This window comes from Vicia villosa, linkage group LG4 (genome assembly GCF_029867415.1).
Source record: "Vicia villosa cultivar HV-30 ecotype Madison, WI linkage group LG4, Vvil1.0, whole genome shotgun sequence".
NCBI classification, from domain to species: domain Eukaryota; kingdom Viridiplantae; phylum Streptophyta; class Magnoliopsida; order Fabales; family Fabaceae; genus Vicia; species Vicia villosa.
In genome coordinates this window covers 88,131,086-88,153,535 of record NC_081183.1, presented here as the reverse complement: position 1 = coordinate 88,153,535, position 22,450 = coordinate 88,131,086, and the positions used below count along the sequence as shown (strand labels likewise).

The following is a 22,450-nucleotide window of genomic DNA, read 5'->3' as shown; positions in this document are numbered from 1 at the left end:
ACATATTCATTGAAATTATGTGATAGCAATTCTTTTGTTTTCCGCAAGCGTTTATGCATAATGTATGGAAGCATGAGATTTACATCATTGCATTACAATATGATCTTTGCATATAATGAATATTTATATGTTGTTTGGGATTTTCATTTGATGGAAATCAACATGTAGCGCCCTTTTTCCTTTATGCATGATTACTCTATTAATGTTATGTTACAATTTGGGGTTAGAAAAGGGGTGTTACAACAGGCTTTTGAATGAAGAAGTGCGACTCTGATTTGAAAATTCGTGGGTTGAAGCTTGATGAAGAGATGAATTCTAAAGAATATTCACTAGTTTTCTCATATTGATCTTGAGTAATTGGAGAAGAATCATTAGTGACAAATGGTTGTTGGATAGATGTACCGTCATTATCATCATCATCACCATCACCATTCATAGCAACATTGTTAACCATTGAACTTTTTCCAAAGTGAGGTGGAAAACCAAGTTTTGTATAGTAGACCTCAATTGTGTGGTCAGACAAACCACAATGAGTAGAGACTTTGGACTTTGAAGTGCTATGTTGAAAACTTGAAGTACTTGCCTTGGAACTAAACTTCTTTAATCCAACTGCACTGATCAATGCTTGAGAATCATCAACTAGAGCAAAATTTCCATGTCTTTCATGTTGAAAAATCATTGAAAAAATATTGTTTATAGGTGGTAATGGATCCATGAGTAGAATTTGTGAGCTAACCACAACAATACTTTCATTTAGATAAGTTAGAAATCTGATAGCATACAATAAGCCATAATTTTTCCTTGCTTGCATAATAGATTAACACGAGTATCGAATTCTATAAGTACATTTGGTAATTGGCATGTAAATATCCAACTCATCTCAAAGAACTTTCAAAGTGGAGTAAAATTAAATAATTGTTTTAAAATATTGTTTGAGAATGTAAATTTCTTGTTTTAATTTTAAACATGAATGAGATCACCTTGAGAAAATATTTCTTTTTGGTCGTTCCAAACAATAATTGCAAATAAACACAATATATTGTGCAGTTCATTCAAAAAATGAATTAAGTAACCATGAATGAATTAGCATATTGAATCCATTCCAAGAATGAAAGGGAGGATTAAAATGATCATTTGAAACTAGTATGGATCCATATACAAAGTCATGCTTCATTTTGCCACCAAGTGCACAATACATGGATCGGTTCCAAGAATGAAAGTTATAGCCTTAATCAATGTGACTTTGACTGATGAAGATCCATCACTTGAATGAACTTAGTATGGACTGCTTTGATCGAACTGTGGATTAATGGGATCTACATGAGGAGGCCTTGATGGAGATGAAAGAAAGAAAATGAAGAAGAGTAGGTAAGTCGCACAATGTAACACCTCGATTTTTAACAGTGAGAATGTATTTTTTTTCTTTTTAAACAACAATAATACAACACAAAACACTGACATATGTCTTTTTATGATTATTAAATTCAAAGTAAAAGCTTTTTTGTCTAAATATTTTTCCATAACTAGGATCACATAAATGCCTAAGGATATAAAATATTTTGACCACCTGAATATATCTTTTTACAAAGTATTTGACACCAAGTGTAGGTCAACACCACTTACACATGTAAGGATTCTATTTTAAAAATAACATCCCAATAATAGACATGGACAACACTCTGAAACATAACCCTAAGTTGATCTCGAACTCTAAGCCAAGTATGACTTAGTGCAAATGAGTCACTATGACATTGAGTCTTGATGATTTCGACCGCCAAGGACATTCACATCTTACAAGTCTTCACAACACAATGATACCCCAAACATCACAACTACTAATAACCTGGGGCGTTCATCCCATTCCACAAAAGTAGTAGAAGGTCACAATCTAAAAACAACATATATAATCGAATACACATATGCAAGTACAACATGACATATATAATGGTCACATCATTTATTCCAACATATAAAACAATAGACGTATAGCCTAATGCAGAATCTACACGAGCGTGATAGACCCACCAGGAATAATCACATGCATGAATTCCAAAATTTTACCTCTCCGTAAAAAGTCGTAGGCACCTCCTACTAATTTTCTGGTCCATCAATGGGACACCTCCCCATGATAACTAGCCCACCTGACTAGCATCGACTCAACAAATCCCACAAGATTAATGTGGATTCATTTCCGATAATCACACCTCGTGAAGACCCACGTGGTCAACACGTACTATAAAATGCATGTATATATATATATATATATATATATATATATATATATATATATATATCAACATGATTATTTGATGGTCCAACTGACACATCTTGTGTAGCCCACTTGGCGTACATATACCACATATATGCAAATGCATCATAATTAATTCTCAATAGTCACTTCATATATTTATTCAAAATCATATGAAAGCATATTCATATGTTTACCATCACAGTGTGAACACAAATTCCCATTTAGGTATACCTGCATTGCACGTCCCCAACTAGGCACACAAGCATTACAAAAATCCCCAACTGAGCAAACAATCATTACAAATCTTTATATGGACACACAAGTATCATATATCCCAAAAATGGGCACACAAACATCACAAGTCTCCATCTGGGTACACAAGCATCAAACATCCCCGAATGGGCACATAATCATTACATAAATCACATATTAGACACACAATCATACATACCAAGACAAATGCATTCAATCATATATAATATCATTAGAAAGTGCCATTACCTCACATAGCCTCCTCGTAAGTTTATTTATGTTAGACCGTTCTATCGAATCCAACCACTTTGATCATTCCATCTACACATGCACATTCAAGTTAATTTGATTGAAATCTATGTTCCGCACATCCCGACATTTACTAATGAAATAAACTCTCCGGCCGAGAACTCTCACATTCTTCTACCTTTTCAAATGAAACTAAAATATAAGTAACACATCAATCAATTATAATTCAATTAAATATTCCAAAGTCTTTTGCAAACTAATTGTTTCAAATTAAACTATATCATTTCAATTAGAAAATAATATTCTCTTAAAAAAAATCATTACTCACTAATTTGAAACAACATTATGATATTATTTTAATCATATTTTACATGTACAAACTAACAATAATCTTTATTTATTTGAACATTCCATTGTGTCAAATACTTTGATTAAAATTATTGAAAAACAATCCTTATACTTAAGGCTATGTTTCGATTGATAGACTAGAACGGAGCGGGACAGAGTGGAACATGATAGAATGGAGTGGAGCAGACTGAAATGGTATTGAGATTGCATTTCATTGTTTGTGTATATTTTATAGTTTGACGGTGCGGAATAGAATAGTTTAGTTTATTCCATTGCATACACCCCAAATTGGGTGGAATGAAAATTGAAGGATATGATGGAATAGGACGGAATGGATTCCATCATATTCCATTCCATTCCATCCATTATTTATAAATCCAAATAATAGAAGCTAATCCATTTCATTCGATCACTTTCCATCAATCCAAACATACCCTAAATCATTATTAAGTAAAGAAGTGAATAATAGGGATTGAAAACTAAAAATGAAATTTAGTTATTCATTTGTGATTAACAAATAAATATAGTATTTAAAATTTAAATTTAAAATCTCAAACTAATATCAACTAAAATATAATTTATCAAGACAATATTGATAGCATCTAACAATTAACTAGTTTTAACTCATAATAAATATTGTGAAATCATTTCTAAAACTATTAAAGTTTAAACATTTTAAAATTAAATTAGATTTGACTCATTCTAACAGTGAATAGAAATTGAATAGAAATTCTAAATTAGAATAGTATTTCCTATTTTTAATTTAGAATAAGTCAATTTAATCTCAACGTTTTAAATATTACTTTCGTTTTAGTTTTAGTAACTAGTAAGATACGCGCGCACGAGGAAAGTTATTTAAAAAAAATTGATATTTAAAAATAAATCATTTATATTTCAAACAAAGACCATTGTTGATTATAATAAAATAAATATTGTCCTCGGAATGATCCGTGAAATAAAAAGTTAGTTGTGGACACTGTTCTTGAGTATTGTTCAATTTAATACGTTATAAAATATATTTAGATATTCACGGTTAAGAATCCGGACACCACATGGGTCAATTAATTAGTTTAATAATTTGATAATTAATATTTTTTAATATTTATGAAAACTATTAATATTTTATGTAATTCCATAAAATATATCAAATAAAAAACTTATTATTTTCCTTTGACTTTTATCCATGAAATTTTAATTTGATATTTTAATATACTTTCAACTTAAGCGACATATTAAGAGTAAATTTGTGAGACACAACAAAGTACAATAAACATTGAAGTAATCTTCATTATTGTTTATTAAATTATAAAAACAAAATAGTAAATCAATTCAAAACTCAAGAAAATAAATGTCTAACATTCGATAGACCGGAAGTATATAAGTCTTCTACACTGACAACCGAAGTACCAAATCAATTGATTTATTTCATATTTTTTACAAAACAATTATCTCTTTCATTTTTTGCCCAACATTTTTACAGCCTTAATTATTAGCAGTCATGATTGAAAGTTTAAGAAAGAGATAAAAGGAATGAAAATAGAGGAGGATGAATATAGAATCTTCATTGAAGTGTAAGATACAGGGTAACTAACTATATATAGCTATTCAAGTGTAACTAACATTAACTAACTCTTAACTAATTTCTTCACTATTAGTTACATCAGTTATTACCCTCCCACAAGCTGAGCTTTGGTAAATATCTAACAAGTTCAGCTTGGAAACAAGAACATGGAATGGTTTTGGAAGCAATGCCTTGGTAAAGAAATCAACCAACTGATTATGAGAGGCAACATGAATCAGTTTCATCACACCAGTTTGACTTTCTCTCAAACAATCACTACAACACGGAAGGCCTACGAAAGCGCTTATTTTGGCCTTTAAAAGCGCTTAAAAGCGCTGTGAAAGCCAGCGCTGGCGTAGGTAACAAAAGCGCTTCTGAAAGCGCTCTAGTAGACCCCCCCTTTAAGAGCGCTTTTTCCAGAAAAGCGCTCTGGTATCCCCCCCTATGAGAGCGCTTTTCTGGAAAAACCGCTCTGGTAGCCCCCCCTATAAGAGCGTTTTTCCAAAAGCGCTTTCGTATGTTGCGTTTTTTTTTATTTTTTATGCTTTTTTTTTAATCTTTGGCAGCGCTTTACTAAAAAGCGCTTTCGTAGGTGTTTTTAGTAAACCTATTATTTTTATAAATTATAATATTTTGAAATATCTCAAATTCTCACAAATATTTTGAGAAATACATTTATTATATTAAACAAATAAAAATTAAAAAAATACATTTAATATGAAACATTTTATGAATTGAATCTATAAGTATTGCATATATTTATTATCAAATACAAATAAAACATCACTAATTTTATAAGTGCTCTAGAAGCTAAGTTTACAATCAAATTCTCAAAACACAAAATACAATATATATATATATATATATATATATATATATATATATATATATATATATATATATATATATATATATATATATATATATATATATATATATATATATATATATATATATATATATATATATATATACTGATTTGCTCCCTAAGAAAACTAGTTCTCTCCAGCCGAACGTGACTCCTCGATGGCCATAATTGACTTTCCAACAATGCACAATTGTCAATCTTCACCATGTACATCTTCACTAGAGTTCTAATAAGCCTTTTCAAAGCCAATACGGGTAGTAGAGTCATTGTTTTACATTTCAAGAGCAAAAGCATAGAAAACAATACCTTTCTCGCAATTCCCGAATCAAGCATCCATGCAGGAGGAATAAACTATAAGATTCTTGGTCAATTATTAAATGACAAAAAATATCATAACTTGGCTGCCAAAGTTTAAACTCATAATAAGATACACTAAACAACCAAATGAAACAAAACCAAAAACATAAAAAATGAGATTTTAGCTTAACTTGAGCATAAAAACATATTGAAATTTATACGAGAATGAAGTGTGTCAATCACTCATCAACATAAAGAATCAATGATAGTTTTTAAAATATGAACCATGATTCTTTATTGAATAATTTTAACAACAAAGCAAAATTTTATACTATTGTATAAAAGTAAAAGACAATAATATTGAATTTTAACAAAAGAACTTTCAATATAGTAGTTTCTTAAAGCACACATTAATTACCGTGATTATCAAATATAATTATATAGCAGTGAACCAACATATAATTAGCTTTGAACTTTCAATGTGTATCTCAATTGATAAGAAAGTATATTACAATAACAGCTTAAACATCAAGAAAGAATGGAAAATAGACAAAGAATGAAGTTAAGATTGCTCACCGAAAAGCATTAATGCATCAGTGTGTTTTCTCACTACCTTAAGAAACATTTTCTACTTCAGCTCCGATACTCAATCACGAGTTCAAGTAGCTGAGAGGCCACAATAACAAGTTTATTCCTTTGCTTTTAGACTTGAACAATCCTTTTTTGATAAGTTGGAACTTGTTACAAAGGTATATGAGCACCCAAATCTCTATGTGCAGCCATAGCTCCATTTGATGCTTGAATGATCTCATCTAGAATGATCATTGTATAAATACTCTATCTTTGAAATGACTGAAATATCAATGTATCACTACAACACAGTTTAGTCTGGACTATCAAAAAAATATGAAACATAGTTATTAAAATCACACTATTGCATCACTATAGCCGCAAAAGGGCTTCACAAAGTACCCTTTGGCTGCATTTTAATGCACCATATCGTGCTTCCGTGCTATTTCTGCTCATAGCTACCAAAAACACAGAAGTCGCCACATAATAGATGGAGCAATACCAGAGGCTTTTTTTTTAAGGGATAAAAGGGCATATTTCATCAAGAACTAAAACCACAAAAACAATTAAGTCATCTCTAGAGATCTATAAGAAACCCTTTGATTTGTTCCACTTTAACAAATCTCAGTTTCACATATATAATAATAAACAATATCAATTTCCACTTAAAAGGAAAACGAGAATCAAATCCAATTCCAACCCAATAAAATTCAAACTATCGACTATAACTCTTCTTCAAAAACAATAATACAATTATAAAATCAAACAATAGTAATAATTATTATTACTATTAAAAAAATGAGTATAAAGAAAATGGGACACACACCTCTTATCATATGGTCTGAACTTTGAACCTAGTATGAGAAGCTGAAGCTTGAAATAAGAATAAGGGTTTCCCCTTTGTTTCTGAGTTCCACATTTGTAAAAAGTAGGAGAAATAAACATGAAATGAGAAACCGAATGTTGAGAATCAAATTGAAAAAAGGCATTTTTGCCAGATCTGAACAACTACAACCAAGTGAGGTTTGGGAATTTCGTGCGTCTGAACAACAACAGTGAAATGAGAGACATCGAACCCTAATAATCAATTAAGGAAAGACGGCTAACCCTTAAAATCAGTAAGGGAGAGATGGCGAAAGATGTAAGGTTGATGGTGGCGGAAGCAAAGATAAGGTTAAGAGAAGAAGACAAAGACGAAGAAGGATACCGGAGCAACGAACAGAGACGAAGAAGGATACGGAGACGGCGACGGCGAACGGTTTGAAGAAGAAGCTCTGAGTTTGTTTTGTTAATTTGGAGAAGAAGCTGAGTTCGTTTCGTGAAAATACGCCCAAATAGAATACTGAATCTGTTCGTTTCTTTTTTTTATTTTAATTAAAATGCCTACGAAAGCGCTTCGTAGAAAAGCGCCCTCGTACCCCCCCCCCCCTTTACCAGCGCTTTTAGAAAAGCGCTCTCGTACCCCCCCCCCCCCTTTACCAGCGCTTTTAAGAAGCGCTCTCGTAACCCCCCCCTTTACCAGCGCTTTTAACAAAGCGCTCTCGTATCCCCCCCTTTAGCAGCGCTTTCAAAAAGCGCTCTCGTACCCCACTCCTTTACCAGCGTTTTGTTCACCTGTTTTATAGTTTTGTTTTTAGCGCAACCCTATAGCAGCGCTTTTCATAAAAGCGCTTTCGTAGATGCGCTGCTAAAATACAAATTTGGCGTAGTGAATATGACAATCAATGTCAAGATGTTAGGTTCTCTCATGAAAAACAGGATTGGCTGTAATGTGGAAAGCACTTTGGCTATCACAGAATAGGATAGGTGTCCTTGAACAAGAGATCTTCAAATCCTTTAGTAGGTAAACAAGCCATTGTAACTCATATGTTGCTACAGCCAGTGCTCGATATTCAGCTTCTGAGGATGATCGAGCAACTATGGTTTGTTTCTTTGTTCTCCAAGAAATGAGAGAAGAGCCAATGTAGAAGCAAGAACTTGAAACTGATCTTCGAGTATCCATACAACCAGCCCAATCTGCATCAGAAAAACCTGTTAAATGCAAAGTGGAATTCTTGGGAAAGAAGAGACCATGACCTGGACAGGACATCAAATATCTCAACACTCTACAAGCTGCATTGTAGTGAGTCATAGTTGGCTTTGATAAGAACTGGCTAAGTTGTTGGGTAATGAAGGTGATGTCAGGTCTGGTAGTATTCAAGTAAATGAGTCTACCAATTAATCTTCTATAAGCTAGTACATCTGAATATAGAGGACGGTTTTCATTGAATAACTTGATGCTTGGTTCAGATGGAGTATTGGTAGGTTTGGAAGCAAGGAATCTTGAGTCAGATAGTAAGTCAGTGCAATACTGAAGGATAGAAAAACACTTAGAAAGGGGGGGGGGGGTTTGAATAAGTGTAGCTTTAAAACTTCTAAGATAAAAACAATTTGCACAATGATTTTTATCCTGGTTCGTTGTTAACTAAACTACTCCAGTCAACCCCCTTGGAGTGATTTACCTCACCTGAGGATTTAATCGACTAATCACACGAGATTACAATGGTTTTCCACTTAGACAACTTCTAAGTCTTCTAGAGTATACTGATCACAACCTGATCACTCTAGGAACAAACTGCTTAGATACCCTCTAAGACTTTCTAGAGTATACTGATCAACAACCTGATCACTCTAGTTCTTACAATTTAATATAAACAAATTCTAAGAGTTACAATGCTTCTAATAAAGCTATTATTGAAGGATAGAAAAAACACTTAGAAAGGGGGGGTTTGAATAAGTGTAGTCTAAAAACTTGAACGATAAAAACAATATGCACATTTATTTTTATCCTGGTTCGTTGTTAACTAAACTACTCCAGTCCACCCCCACGGAGTGATTTACCTCACCTGAGGATTAAATCCACTAATCGCAACAGATTACAATGGTTTTCCACTTAGTCCGCGACTAAGTCTTCTAGAGTATCCTGATCACAACCTGATCACTCCAGGAACAAATGCTTAGACACAAGCTAAGACTTTCTTAGAGTATCCTGACCACCACGTGATCACTCTAATTACAATTGCTTAGACACAAGCTAAGACTTCCTAGAGTATCCTGATCAACACTTGATCACTCTAGTTACTTACAAATTAATGTAATCAATTCTAAGAGTATTACAAATGCTTCTGAAAAGCTATAATCACAACAGTGATATTTCTCTTAACGTTTAAGCTTAATCTCACTAATATATTACAACAGCAATGTAGTGAGGTTTGATGATGATGAAGTTTCTGAGCTTTGAATTTGAACAGCGTTTCAGCAAGTTAATTGTTAGCAAATCGTCAACCTTGCTTCTCATCAGAACTTCATATTTATAGGCGTTTGAGAAGATGACCGTTGGGCGCATTTAATGCTTTGCGTATTCCGTACAGCATTGCATTTAATGTTTCACGCTTTTGTCAACTACCTCGAGCCTTGTTCACGCTGTGTCTACTGACGTTGCCTTTAATAGCTTCCAACGTTCCTTTTGTCAGTCAGCTTAGCCTGCCACCTGTACTTTCTTCTGATCTGATGTTTGTGAATATAATATTTGAATATCATCAGAGTCAAACAGCTTGGTGCACAGCATCTTCTTGTCTTCTGACCTTGAAGTGCTTCTGAGCGTGATACCATGAGAACTTCAGTGCTTCTGCTTCTAATCTCAAGTTCTTCTGATGCTTTCATAGACCCATGTTCTGATTCTGCCTTGACCATCTTCTGATGTCTTGCCAGACCATGTTCTGATGTTGCATGCTGAACCTTCTGAGACAAAGCTTCTGAGCGCTGATTTGTGCATACTCTTTATATATTTCCTGAAAGGGAAATTGCAATGTATTAGAGTACCACATTATCTCACACAAAATTCATATCCATGTTATCATCAAAACTAAGAATATTGATCAGAACAAATCTTGTTCTAACAATCTCCCCCTTTTTGATGATGACAAAAACATATATAAATGATATGAATTTGCGATCAGAAAGGGCAGACGGCTAAAGACAAATTACACAGCTATAGCATAAGCATGTGAATATGTCTCCCCCTGAGATTAACAATCTCCCCCTGAGATGAATAATCTCCCCCTGAAATAAATACTCGAAGAACTTTAATAATAAAAGACTTCCCTGATTTTTTCGGTAGAGATGATCACATAAGCTTCTGTCTTCTGATAATTCATAACTTCTGACTTCTGCTTCCATTGGACAGCTTCAGAACTTGAATTTCTTTAGATCCCTAGAACACTCACAGCTTCTGATTCCTGCTTCCATTTAGGACAGCTTCAGAATTTGAATTTCTTTGATCTTCAGAACATTCACAGCTTCTGATTCATACTTCCATTTAGGACAGCTTCAGAACTTGAGTTTTCTAGATCTTTAGAACATTCACAGCTTCTGATTTCTGCTTCCCTCAGATAGCTTCAGAGCTTTGAATTTCTTCTTACATCACTTCATGCTAGATTGTATCAGAACATTGTTGAATGTACCAGAGCATCATCAGAGCATCTCTACATCCTGAAATGTTACAGAACAAAACTAAACGACAAAAGTCAACATGAATGAGTTAGAACATAAAATGTGTATCAGAATACAAAATATGTATCAGAGCCATATAAGCCATATTGAATATATCATATCCAATAGACAATGTATCAGAGCAAATAGACAATGATTTGGATCATATTCTATTATCAGAATTTTTGATCATTCTTCCTTCTTGCTTCTGATTCTGAAGCTTCCTAGCACTCAGCTTGCTTCAAGAATCCAAGAGTTATGATTCATTTTGTTGCTTCTTATGTTGATCTTGAATCTTTGATTCCTGCAACAACACAACTTAAAAACATAGAACTTTGCAAGTTCTGTTAGTAAATGTGGAGCCTTTTTACTCGGTAACTGATAATATTAATCAGATCATTTATCATATATTTTCTCCCCCTTTTTTTCATAACATCAAAAAGCATAAAAGATTCAGATGTAAAGCAAGAGATAAAAGGAAAGAAACATAAATAACTTTTCATTGATTTCAACAAGAAGGATTACAAAAGAGGAATGCAGGAAAACAGATGCAACAAGGAAAGAAAACTACAAAGACTTAAAGCCTAAGACTCTATCCTACGCAAAGACTGCGCAAACAACTCAAGAACCCTCTGGTCTTCAGTTTGTTCAGCCATGAAAGCTTGAAAACTCATCATGCCTGTCCAGACTAGAACCTCCACTGTAGGAGAGATCCAAGAGACCAAAGAGGAAGTGAGGGACAGTTCATAGACAGGGAGCTAATGTTGCAAACGGGCTCCAGTGACTCAAGAAGGTCTTCTTCCTTTGGATAAATGTTGATAACAGCATTGAAGAAGAGATCTGTCTTGAAAGAGACTTGGAGAGCCATCACAAGATATGCTTCACATCCTGTAACTGATTAACCCTTCCATCCGTTCTCATTGAGTTGAAAGGATTCATGATGAACGCTAGGTTGAAGATGAATGAACTAAGGTTTATGCCAAAGAAAAACTTTGTTGGACAAGAGAGAAAAAGAAAGAGAAAGAGAGCCAAGACTTATTGAAAAAATGCAACTAAATGCAGGAATAAATAGAGGGAAAAAGAAGAGGGAAACGTTCGAGGAATATAAAAAAGAAAAGAAGGACAATAAAAGAAATGATGAATGGCATTTAATGTAACATGACGTGAGGAGAGATAATAATGACAAAAGACGAGATTTGCACAGATACCTAAGTAGACGTCCCCTCAACTGCACGCACGCTTGTCCAGAAATAGTGAACACGTGTTTACCACCTGGATAGCCAGTTACACCTGTTTTGCTTTTAAAGAGATTCTGAATCAACTTAGACAATGAAACGTTAGTAATAACTGAATCACAATTTCTAATTGATTTCAATCAGAACTTCTTATAAAAAAAATCCAATTTCATTTCAGAAGATACTCATACATAAGATCTTCTCATCTTCTCATTCTGGGCATAAATCCATACTGATATTCTTCAGAATGAACTTAAACCTATCTTCAGCAAGGGGTTTTGTAAAGATATCAGCCCATTGATGGTCTGTATCCACAAAGTTTAAAGATATAACACCCTTCTGAACATAGTCCCTTATGAAATGATGTTTAATCTCAATATGTTTAGCTTTTGAATGTAAAATAGGATTCTTAGATAAACATATAGCAGACGTATTATCACAGAAAATAGGAATGTTACTCTCATATATCTGATAATCTTCCAGCTGACTTCTCATCCAGAGCATTTGTGTGCTACAACCAGCAGCAACATATTCTGCTTCTGTTGTTGAGAGGGCAATAGTAGCTTGCTTCTTGCTGTACCATGAGATCAGATGACTTCCAAGAAATTGACAACTTCCAGAAGTGCTCTTTCTTTCTATTCTATCTCCAGCATAGTCAGAATCACAGAATCCTACTAAGTTGTAGTCTTTAGATCTTCTGTAAACTAAACCAACATTAGTAGTACCTTTCAGATACCTTAGAATTCTTTTAACCGCTGTTAAATGAGATTCTCTTGGATCTGATTGGAATCGAGCACACAAACAAACACTAAAGAGAATGTCAGGTCTAGAAGCAGTTAGATATAGAAGAGATCCAATCATACCTCTGTACAACTTCTGATCTACCTTCTTAATTACCTCATCCTTACCCAGTACACAAGTTGGATGCATAAGAGTTTTGGCTTCTTTGCTTTCAGAAAGATTAAACTTCTTCAGAAGTTCTTTCACATACTTCGTTTGATGAACATAGGTTCCATCGGAAGTTTGATTGATTTGAATCCCAAGGAAATACTTGAGTTCTCCCATCATGCTCATTTCAAATTCAGCCTGCATAGACTCAGCAAACTCCTTTCCAAGTGTAGCATTAGATGTTCCAAGGATAATATCATCAACATATATTTGACAAATTAAAATATCCTTTTTAAATGTTTTACAAAAGAGAGTAGTGTCCACTTTTCCTCTAGTGAAATCATTTTCCAGAAGGAAAGAACTCAAACGTTCATACCAAGCTCTGGGAGCTTGTTTCAATCCGTATAATGATTTCTTTAATTTGAAAACATGATTTGGAGACATGGAGTCTTCAAAACCAGGAGGTTGGTGAACATAAACTTCTTCATCTATATAACCATTTAAGAAGGCACTCTTGACATCCATCTGATAAAGAGTGATGTTGTGTTGAGTGGCAAAAGAAATTAATAGACGAATAGATTCTAACCTGGCCACTGGTGCAAAGGTTTCTATATAATCAATCCCTTCTTGCTGACTATAACCCTGAGCAACCAGTCTGGCTTTGTTTCTTACCACTTCACCTTTCTCACTTAGCTTGTTTCTGAAAACCCACTTAGTATCGATGATGTTAAATCCTTTTGGTCTAGGAACCAAGTCCCATACATTATTCCTTGTAAACTGACTTAGTTCTTCTTGCATGGCAATTATCCAGTCTGGATCTTCTAGAGCTTGATCAACAGAAGTTGGCTCGATCAAAGAAACAAGACCTAATTGACGTTCTGCATTGTTCTTAAGGAATGCCCTTGTTCTGATGGGATCATCTTTCTTTCCAAGGATCACATCTTCTGAATAAGCTGAGGCAAGTCTAGGTGATCTTCTGAAAGTTGGTTCTTCAGAAATCCTAAGATTCTCTAAAGTTGCAGCAACTTGATCTTCTGATCCATTGCTTCTGAGACTGCCAGCTTCTGCAGCTTTGCTTCATGATTCTTCAACTTCTGATATATCAATATCAAAATCTGCAAAATTCTCAAACTGCTTTGGTTTTTCAAGACCAAGCTTATCATCAAACCTGATATTGATTGATTCTTCTACAATCAATGTTTCAGTATTGTATACTCTGTAGCCTTTAGAGCGTTCAGAATATCCAAGAAGGAAACACTTTTGTGCTTTAGAATCAAACTTACCAAGATGATCTTTAGTATTCAGAATAAAACATACACATCCAAAAGGATGGAAATATGAAATGTTGGGCTTTCTGTTCTTCCACAATTAATAAGGAGTCTTATTTAGAATAGGTCTGATAGAGATTCTATTCTGAATATAACACGCAGTGTTTATTGCTTCTGCCCAGAAATGCTTAGCCATATTGGTTTCATTGATCATGGTTCTGGCCATTTCTTGTAGAGTCCTATTCTTTCGCTCTACAACTCCATTTTGCTGTGGAGTTCTAGGACAAGAGAAATCATGGGCAATACCATTTTCTTTGAAGAACTCCTCAAAGAATTTGTTCTCAAATTCACCACCATGATCACTTCTGACCTTTATGATCTTGCACTCCTTCTCAGATTGGATCTGAGTGCAGAATTCAAAGAACACTGAATGAGACTCATCCTTGTGTTTCAAGAACTTTACCCATGTCCAGCGGCTATAATCATCAACGATGACTAATCCATATTTCTTCCCTCTGACAGATGCTGTTTTGACTGGGCCAAACAGATCAATGTGCAAGAGTTCTAACGGCCTTGAGGTAGAAACAACATTCTTAGACTTGAATGCAGGTCTGGAGAACTTGCCCTTCTGACATGCTTCACAAAGGGCATCTGATTTGTATTTCAGATTTGGGAGTCCTCTAACTAGATTTAGTTTGTTAATCTGAGAAATATTTCTCAAACTAGCATGTCCTAATCTTCTGTGCCAGACCCATTGCTCTTCAGAAACAGACATAAGACAAGTCACCTTCTGCTTCTCAAGATCAGAAAGATCAATCTTATAGATGTTGTTCTTCCTCTTGCCTGTAAATAGGATTAAGCCATCCTTCTGACTTACAGCCTTGCAAGACTTTTGATTGAAGATTATATCATAACCATTGTCACTTAATTGACTAATGGACAATAAGTTACTCGTTAATCCTTCTACAAGAAGTACATTAGTTATGGAAGGAGAGTTACCAAGACTTATGGTTCCAGAGCCAATGATTTTGCCCTTCTGATCTCCTCCAAACTTGACTTCTCCACCTGGTTTAAGCACTAGGTCTTGGAATGTAGACCTTCTTCCCGTCATGTGTCGCGAGCACCCAGAGTCCAAGTACCATGACATTTTGCTTTCTGTCCTCTTTGCCGCCAAGGATATCTGCAACAGAAATTATCTTTTCCTTAGGTACCCACAATTTCTTGGGTCCTTTCTTGTTAGTTCTCCTCAAGTTCTGATTGAACTTGGGTTTAGCAAAATATTTAACAGGAGGAACAGTATGATACTTCTTATTCTGAGTTCCATGATATTTCTTAGGTTGTGTCACATGCTTCTTGGTGTGTGTTATGTGAAAGCTTTGTGCATGTGATGTGTGCTTAATATCATGGGAGTGGCCAAATTTAAATTGGTTATACAGAGGCTTGTATGATATTTTCATATCATCCACAGATTCAAGCTTGTATGGGATTTCACCCTCATAACCAATGCCAACTCTCTTGTTCCCAGACGCAGCATATATCATAGAAGCTAGCTGACTTCTGCCAATACTTCTAGATAAGAACTTCCTGAAACTTAAATCATATTCTTTCATAATATGATTCAGACTGGGAGTGGATTTTTCTGAATTAGAAGGAGATCCAACATTATTGGATAATTTTAAAACTTTTTCTTTTAATTCAGAATTTTCCAACTCAAGCTTCTTAGTTTCAAATTCAAATTGCTTTTTCAGCTTTTTGTATTTGATACTAAGATGAGCTTTTAATTCAAGAAGCTCTGTTAGACTGGAAACTAACTCTTCTCTAGATAGTTCAGAAAATACCTCTTCAGAATCTGATTCTAGATGTAGATTCTGATCCAACATAAATTTGACAAATTAAAATGTCCTTCTTAGATGTTTTACAGAAGAGAGTTGTATCCACTTGTCCTCTAGTGAAACCATTGTCTAGAAGGAAAGAACTTAATCTTTCATACCAAGCTCTAGGAGCTTGCTTCAATCCATACAATGATTTCTTAAGTTTGAGAACATGTTCTGGAGACTTAGAGTCTTCAAAACCAGGAGGTTGGTGGACATAGACTTCCTCATCTATATAACCATTTAAGAAGACACTCTTAACATCCATCTGATACAGAGTGATGTTATGCTGAGTGGCAAAGGAAATGAATAAGCGAATAGATTCTAACCTGGCCACTGGTGCAAAGGTTTCTGTATAGTCAATCCCTTCTTGCTGATTAAATCCCTGAGCCACCAGTCTGGCTTTGTTCCTTACCACTTCTCCCTTCTCACTAAGCTTGTTTCTGAAAACCCACTTTGTACCAATGATGTTGAATCCTTTTGGTCTAGGAACCAAATCCCATACATCATTCCTTGTAAACTGATTTAGTTCTTCTTGCATGGCAATTATCCAGTCTGGATCTTCTAGAGCTTGATCAACAGAAGTTGGCTCGATCAAAGAAACAAGACCTAATTGACATTCTGCATTGTTCTTAAGGAATGCTCTGGTTCTGATAGGATCATCTTTCTTTCCAAGGACCACAACTTCTGAGTGAGCTGAGGTGAGTTTAGAAGATCTTCTGACGGTTGGCTCTTCAGAAATTCTGAGATTCTCTAAAGATGCAGCAACTTGATCTTCTGATTCTTTGCTTCTGAGATTTTCAGCTTCCGAAACTTTGCTTCTTGGTTCTATAGCTTCTGATATATCAATATCTATATCTGCAAAATTCTCAAACTGCTTTGGCTTTTCAAGACCAAGCTTATCATCAAATCTGATATTGATTGATTCTTCTACAACCAATGTTTCAGTATTGTATACTCTGTAGCCTTTAGAGCGTTCAGAATATCCAAGAAGGAAACATTTTTATGCCTTAGAATCAAACTTACCAAGATGATCTTTAGTATTCAGAATAAAACAAACACATCCAAAAGGATGAAAATATGAAATGTTGGGCTTTCTCTTCTTCCACAATTCATAAGGAGTCTTATTTAGAATAGGTCTTATAGAGATTCTATTCTGAATATAACATGCAGTGTTTATTGCTTCTGCCCAGAAGTGCTTAGCCATATTGGTTTCATTGATCATGGTTCTGGCCATTTCATTTAGAGTCCTATTCTTTCACTCTACAACTCCATTTTGCTGTGGAGTTCTAGGGCAAGAGAAATCATGGGCAATACAATTTTCTTTGAATAACTCCTCAAAGAATCTGTTCTCAAATTCACCACCATGATCACTTCTGACCTTTATGATTTTGCACTCCTTCTCAGATTGAATCTGAGTGCAGAATTCAAAGAAAACTGAATGAGACTCGTCCTTGTGTTTTAAGAACTTTACCCATGTCCAGCGGCTATAGTCATCTACGATGACTATTCCATATTTCTTCCCTCTGACAGATGCTGTTTTGACTGGTCCAAACAGATCAATGTGCAGAAGTTCTAACAGCCTTGAGGAAGAGACAACATTCTTAGATTTGAATGCAGGTCTGGAGAACTTGCCCTTCTGACATGCTTCACAAAGAGCATCTGATTTGTATTTCAGATTTGGGAGTCCTCTGACCAGATTTAGTTTGTTAATCTGAGAAATCTTTCTCAAACTAGCATGTCCTAATCTTCTGTGCCAGACCCATTGCTCTTCAGAAACAGACATAAGGCAAGTCAACTTCTGCTTCTCAAGATCTGAAAGATCAATCTTATAAATGTTGTTCTTTCTCTTGCCTGTAAATAGGATTGAGCCATCCTTCTGACTTACAGCCTTGCAAGACTTTTTATTGAAGATTATGTCATAACCATTGTCACATAATTGACTTATGGACAATAAGTTATGCGCTAATCCTTCTACAAGAAGTACATTAGTTATGGAAGGAGAGTTACCAATACTTATGGTTCCAGAGCCAATAATCTCGCCCTTCTGATCTCCTCCAAACTTGACTTCTCCACCAGATTTAAGCACCAGGTCTTGGAACATAGACCTTCTTCCCGTCATGTGTCGCGAGCACCCAGAGTTCAGGTACCATGACATTTTGTGCTTTGTCTTCTTTGCTGCTAAGGATATCTACAACAGAAATTATCTTCTCCTTAGGTACCCACAATTTCTTGGGTCCTTTCTTGTTAGTTTTCCTCAAGTTCTGATTGAACTTGGGTTTAGCATGATAAGTAACAGGAGGAACAACATGATATTCTTTAGGTTTGGCAGCATGATATTTTTTAGGTTGTGTCACATGCTTCTTGGTGTGTGAAGTGTTAAAACTTTTGGCATGTGAAGTGAGCCTAATATCATGTGAGTGGCCATATTTAAACTGATCATACAATGGCTTGTATGTGATTTTCAAATCATCAACAGGTTCAAATTTTTGTGAGGTATCACCCTCATAGCCAACGCCAATCCTTTTGTTTCCAGAAACACCATATATCATAGAAGCAAGATGACTTCTGCCAATACTTCTAGATAGGAACTTTCTGAAGCTCGAGTCATATTATTTCAGAATATGATTGAGACTAGGAATGGATTTTTCTGATTCAGAAGGAGATCCAATATCTTTGGATAATTTTAAGACTTTTTCCTTCAGTTCAGAATTTTCCACTTCCAGCTTCTTAGTTTCAAATTCAAATAGCTTTTTCAGCTTTTTGTATTTGATACTAAGATGAGCCTTGAGTTCCAGAAGTTCAGTTAAACTGGAAACTAACTCTTCTCTAGAAAGTTCAGAAAATACCTCTTCAAAATCTGATTCTGATGTAGATTCTGATCCGTCATCCACTGTGGCCATCAGTGCAAGGTTTGCCTGCTCACCTTCAGAGTCTGATTCTGATTCTGATTCTGAATCATCCCATGTTGCCATAAGACCTTTCTTCTTATGAAACTTCTTCTTGGGATTCTCCTTCTGAAGTTTTGGACATTCATTCTTGAAGTGTCCAGGCTCATTAATCTGAGTGCATAGAAATCATATTGAGTAGAAAAATGGGAGTGAGCAACAAATACGTAGTGATTAAGGACAACTTTGATGGTCCCCCCGAAGAGTACCATTTTGAGATTAAAACAGAAGAGGATTTTACTCTATCTGTTGACCAAGGATCTGATGATATCATTGTCAAGAATCTGTATATATCTGTTGACCCTTATCAGATTAACCGCATGAAACCCTCCAGTCCTTCTCAGAATTCTATTACAGCCGCAGCTCAAATTATTTCAGGCCAGGTAATCTTTTATATTTTGTTATAAAACTGAATGGAAAAATGTATTATGTTGTTATAAGCTGACAGTGACACTTCACTTTCCAGGCTATTGTTGCTCCTGTTATTGGAAAAGTTGTGGCTTCTGGAAATCCTAAGTTTCAGAAAGATGATTTGGTTATGGGATCATTCACTTGGGCTCAATATAGTGTGGTTAAGGAACAAAGCATAACCAATAAAATAGATTCCACTGAATTTCCACTCACCTATTATCTTGGAGTTCTAGGTATGTTTCTTTATTAGAGGTAATTATACTTGACACATTTTTGGCCACTAAATTGTGAAAAATAGACTTGATTGGTTTGAGCATGTAGAGAGAAGACCAGTAAATTCTGTTGTAAGATGGAAAAAAAAGTCAAACAACCAGAAATAGAAGACGACTAAGAAAAGCTATTATATACTTAAATAAAACATTATAGTGTTATTTGATCTATGTTGCCGATATCGACTTAATAACAAAAGACTTGGTTGTTGTTGTTATATACTTAAATCAATTTGAACTTCCATAAATATGAAATTGGAATGATTACAAGTTTTTTTTCCTTCTTTATTTCAGGTTGCAGTGGATTGTCTGCATATGTAGGTCTTTTCCAACTGTGCAAACTCCAAAAAGATGAAAAGGTATTTGTTTCGGCAGCGTCCGGATCAGTTGGAAATTTGGTAGGACAATATGCAAAGCTATTTGGTTGCTACGTTGTTGGCAGTGCTGGGAGCCATAAGAAGGTGAGGTTTAGTATTATAGTTTCAGTGTATTTCTAATATGTGATTAAGCAGAAACCCTTGAATGATTTATCTTAGGTTGCATTACTCAAAGAAACATTGGGATTCGACGATGCATTCAACTACAGGGAAGAAAAAGATCTAAAATCTACTCTCAAAAGGTTTGTAGATTAGCGATAGAAGATAAAATCTAAAGTATAATAATCTTTTCAAATAATAAAAAAGTGACTTTACAGGTACTTTCCTGATGGAATTGACGTATATTTTGACAATGTTGGAGGAAAAATGCTAGAAGCAGCAATTGCTAACATGAAGGCATTCGGTAGAGTGACTATTTGTGGTGTAATCTCTGAGTACACGGATGCTGGAAGGAGAGCTTCACCAAATATGATGGATGTTGTGTACAAGAGAATCACCATTAGAGGATTTTTATGTAGTGACTTTATGGATGTTTTTGCAGATTTTTTGGCTAAAACATTTGATTACCTTCGTGCTGGTAAGTTGCAGGTGATTGAAGAGGTGTCATTGGGAGTGGAAAGCATCCCTTCTGGTTTTATTGAACTCTTCAATGGAGATAACATTGGAAAGAGAATTATAAAATTAGAAGATTCATAAATGAGTGAATGGGAGATGAGAGATTTCAATTTCAAGAAATTACAGTGATGTTTAGATTGTATAATATTTATTTATGATTGTTTAACATTTGATTTCCTAAAGAATGAACACATTGTGTCTTCATTGTCAATCAATATTCCTCTTTTCCAAAAGATTTTTGTTGAGAGTTTATCAAGTAAGGTTTGCCACCTGAACACATTGATCTTGGATGAGGTGTTACTTTTCCACATCTTTGATATGACTTGTTTTTAGATTGCATTAAATGGCAAAGACATGAAAGAATTCCACCGTACTTCATAATATATAATTTAGCTATCAAATTTGTAGCTTTATTTGAAATACAACTCCATGATGTTGGGTAGGAATATGGAGGAGAGGAACGGTTTAGAGGGAGTATTGTTTGCCGTGAAAATTGGTAAATAATCTTTGGTCTTCAATGACATGGTTTATACACAGGATCAACCAATAAATCCTAGGACATGTGTTTTTGTGTTTAGACTATTATTTCTTGAAGTAAGAACACACCGACATCGTTCATCTTCTTTAAGTTTGTTTGTCTTAAGTTATTATGATGTAACTTTGCAGAATTGTAAAAGAAACGCAGTAAGGAACACTTGAAAATAAATTGCAAGAAGTAATGAATTCTGGAAATGTAAAGTAAATTGCAAACTAGATAAAATATGGTGATTACACGTACATTTCTCAGTGACTATTTATCAATAACGCAGATACTTTGACTATTTGTGAGATTTTGTACAAATGATGGAACACCTCGGGATTCCTAACATTAAGGCTCATATATATACTAAATCGAAATAACCGTCATTAACGGTCTTTCTCATTTCGCTCGACATGTATTTCATTCACCCTGAGGCTCCACACATTTTCTACCGAAACAGGATAAGGACAAAATTCAGTTATTCCTTTTACAAATCAAACCAACTTCGTCGAACCTACTGTACTGTTTATAATACGGTGAACTGACTTTTTTGAAATGTACGATAAGCAAGAGTCGCCACCGACTTTTATTTTATCCAATTTATAGAAAGGCTAAAAGAACAGGAAAGACTTTTGAAAAAGATTTTGAGTTCGGGGGGTAAGTTATACAAAGGGAAGGTTTAAGGCACCCTTTGTATCCAGGGTTATCCATGGGCTCTTAATTGCTTAGCTCACTTGTTTGTTTGTTTCGAAAGATTTTGAATAAGTTTGAATAAGAACTTTAGCTTGTAAATAAGCGTAGTCTTTTTGAGTTTGATTTGAAAAGGAGGTGTAAAAAGGATTTTTGAATTTTAGAACAAGCAATTAGTAGCAACTACCCTAAGTTAGAAAAATTGTTCTTTTAGTCTTCCGGGCGAAAGAGTCTATCCATACCATAAGAGGGTAGGAAGTCTTTCAATTGGATGTTTAAGGGTCATCGAGGATAATCTTTCGCCACAAGACTGTCCCTTGCCATAAAGAGGGCAGGTAGTCTAAGGGAAGGGTATAATAGTCATCAATCTTTTTAGGCATCATGCGAGGATACCTTAGCAATGGGACTATCATCTTATTTTTCCGAGGCAAC

General features: G+C 34.8%; 1 protein-coding gene across 1 annotated transcript; it reads left to right on the top strand.

Moving 5' to 3' along the window:
* The first annotated feature begins 19,282 nt into the window (after positions 1 to 19,282).
* On the top strand, positions 19,283 to 21,019 carry LOC131599322 (2-alkenal reductase (NADP(+)-dependent)-like). Its single transcript, XM_058871724.1, has 5 exons — positions 19,283 to 19,519; positions 19,603 to 19,780; positions 20,111 to 20,277; positions 20,353 to 20,435; positions 20,511 to 21,019. The coding sequence occupies exons 1-5, from the start codon at positions 19,283 to 19,285 to the stop codon at positions 20,887 to 20,889; spliced, it is 1,044 nt and encodes a 347-aa protein (XP_058727707.1). The 3' UTR covers positions 20,890 to 21,019.
* The last annotated feature ends 1,431 nt before the right edge of the window (positions 21,020 to 22,450 follow it).

What these genes read in the sequence shown, in the direction of transcription:
- LOC131599322 (XM_058871724.1), top strand. Translation starts at nt 19,283, where the DNA reads ATGGGAGTGAGCAACAAATACGTAGTGATTAAGGACAACTTTGATGGT. An exon ending in CTATTATCTTGGAGTTCTAG is followed by an intron (nt 19,781 to 20,110) that starts GTATGTTTCTTT and finishes TCTTTATTTCAG; the next exon opens with GTTGCAGTGGATTGTCTGCA. An exon ending in CTAAAATCTACTCTCAAAAG is followed by an intron (nt 20,436 to 20,510) that starts GTTTGTAGATTA and finishes GTGACTTTACAG; the next exon opens with GTACTTTCCTGATGGAATTG.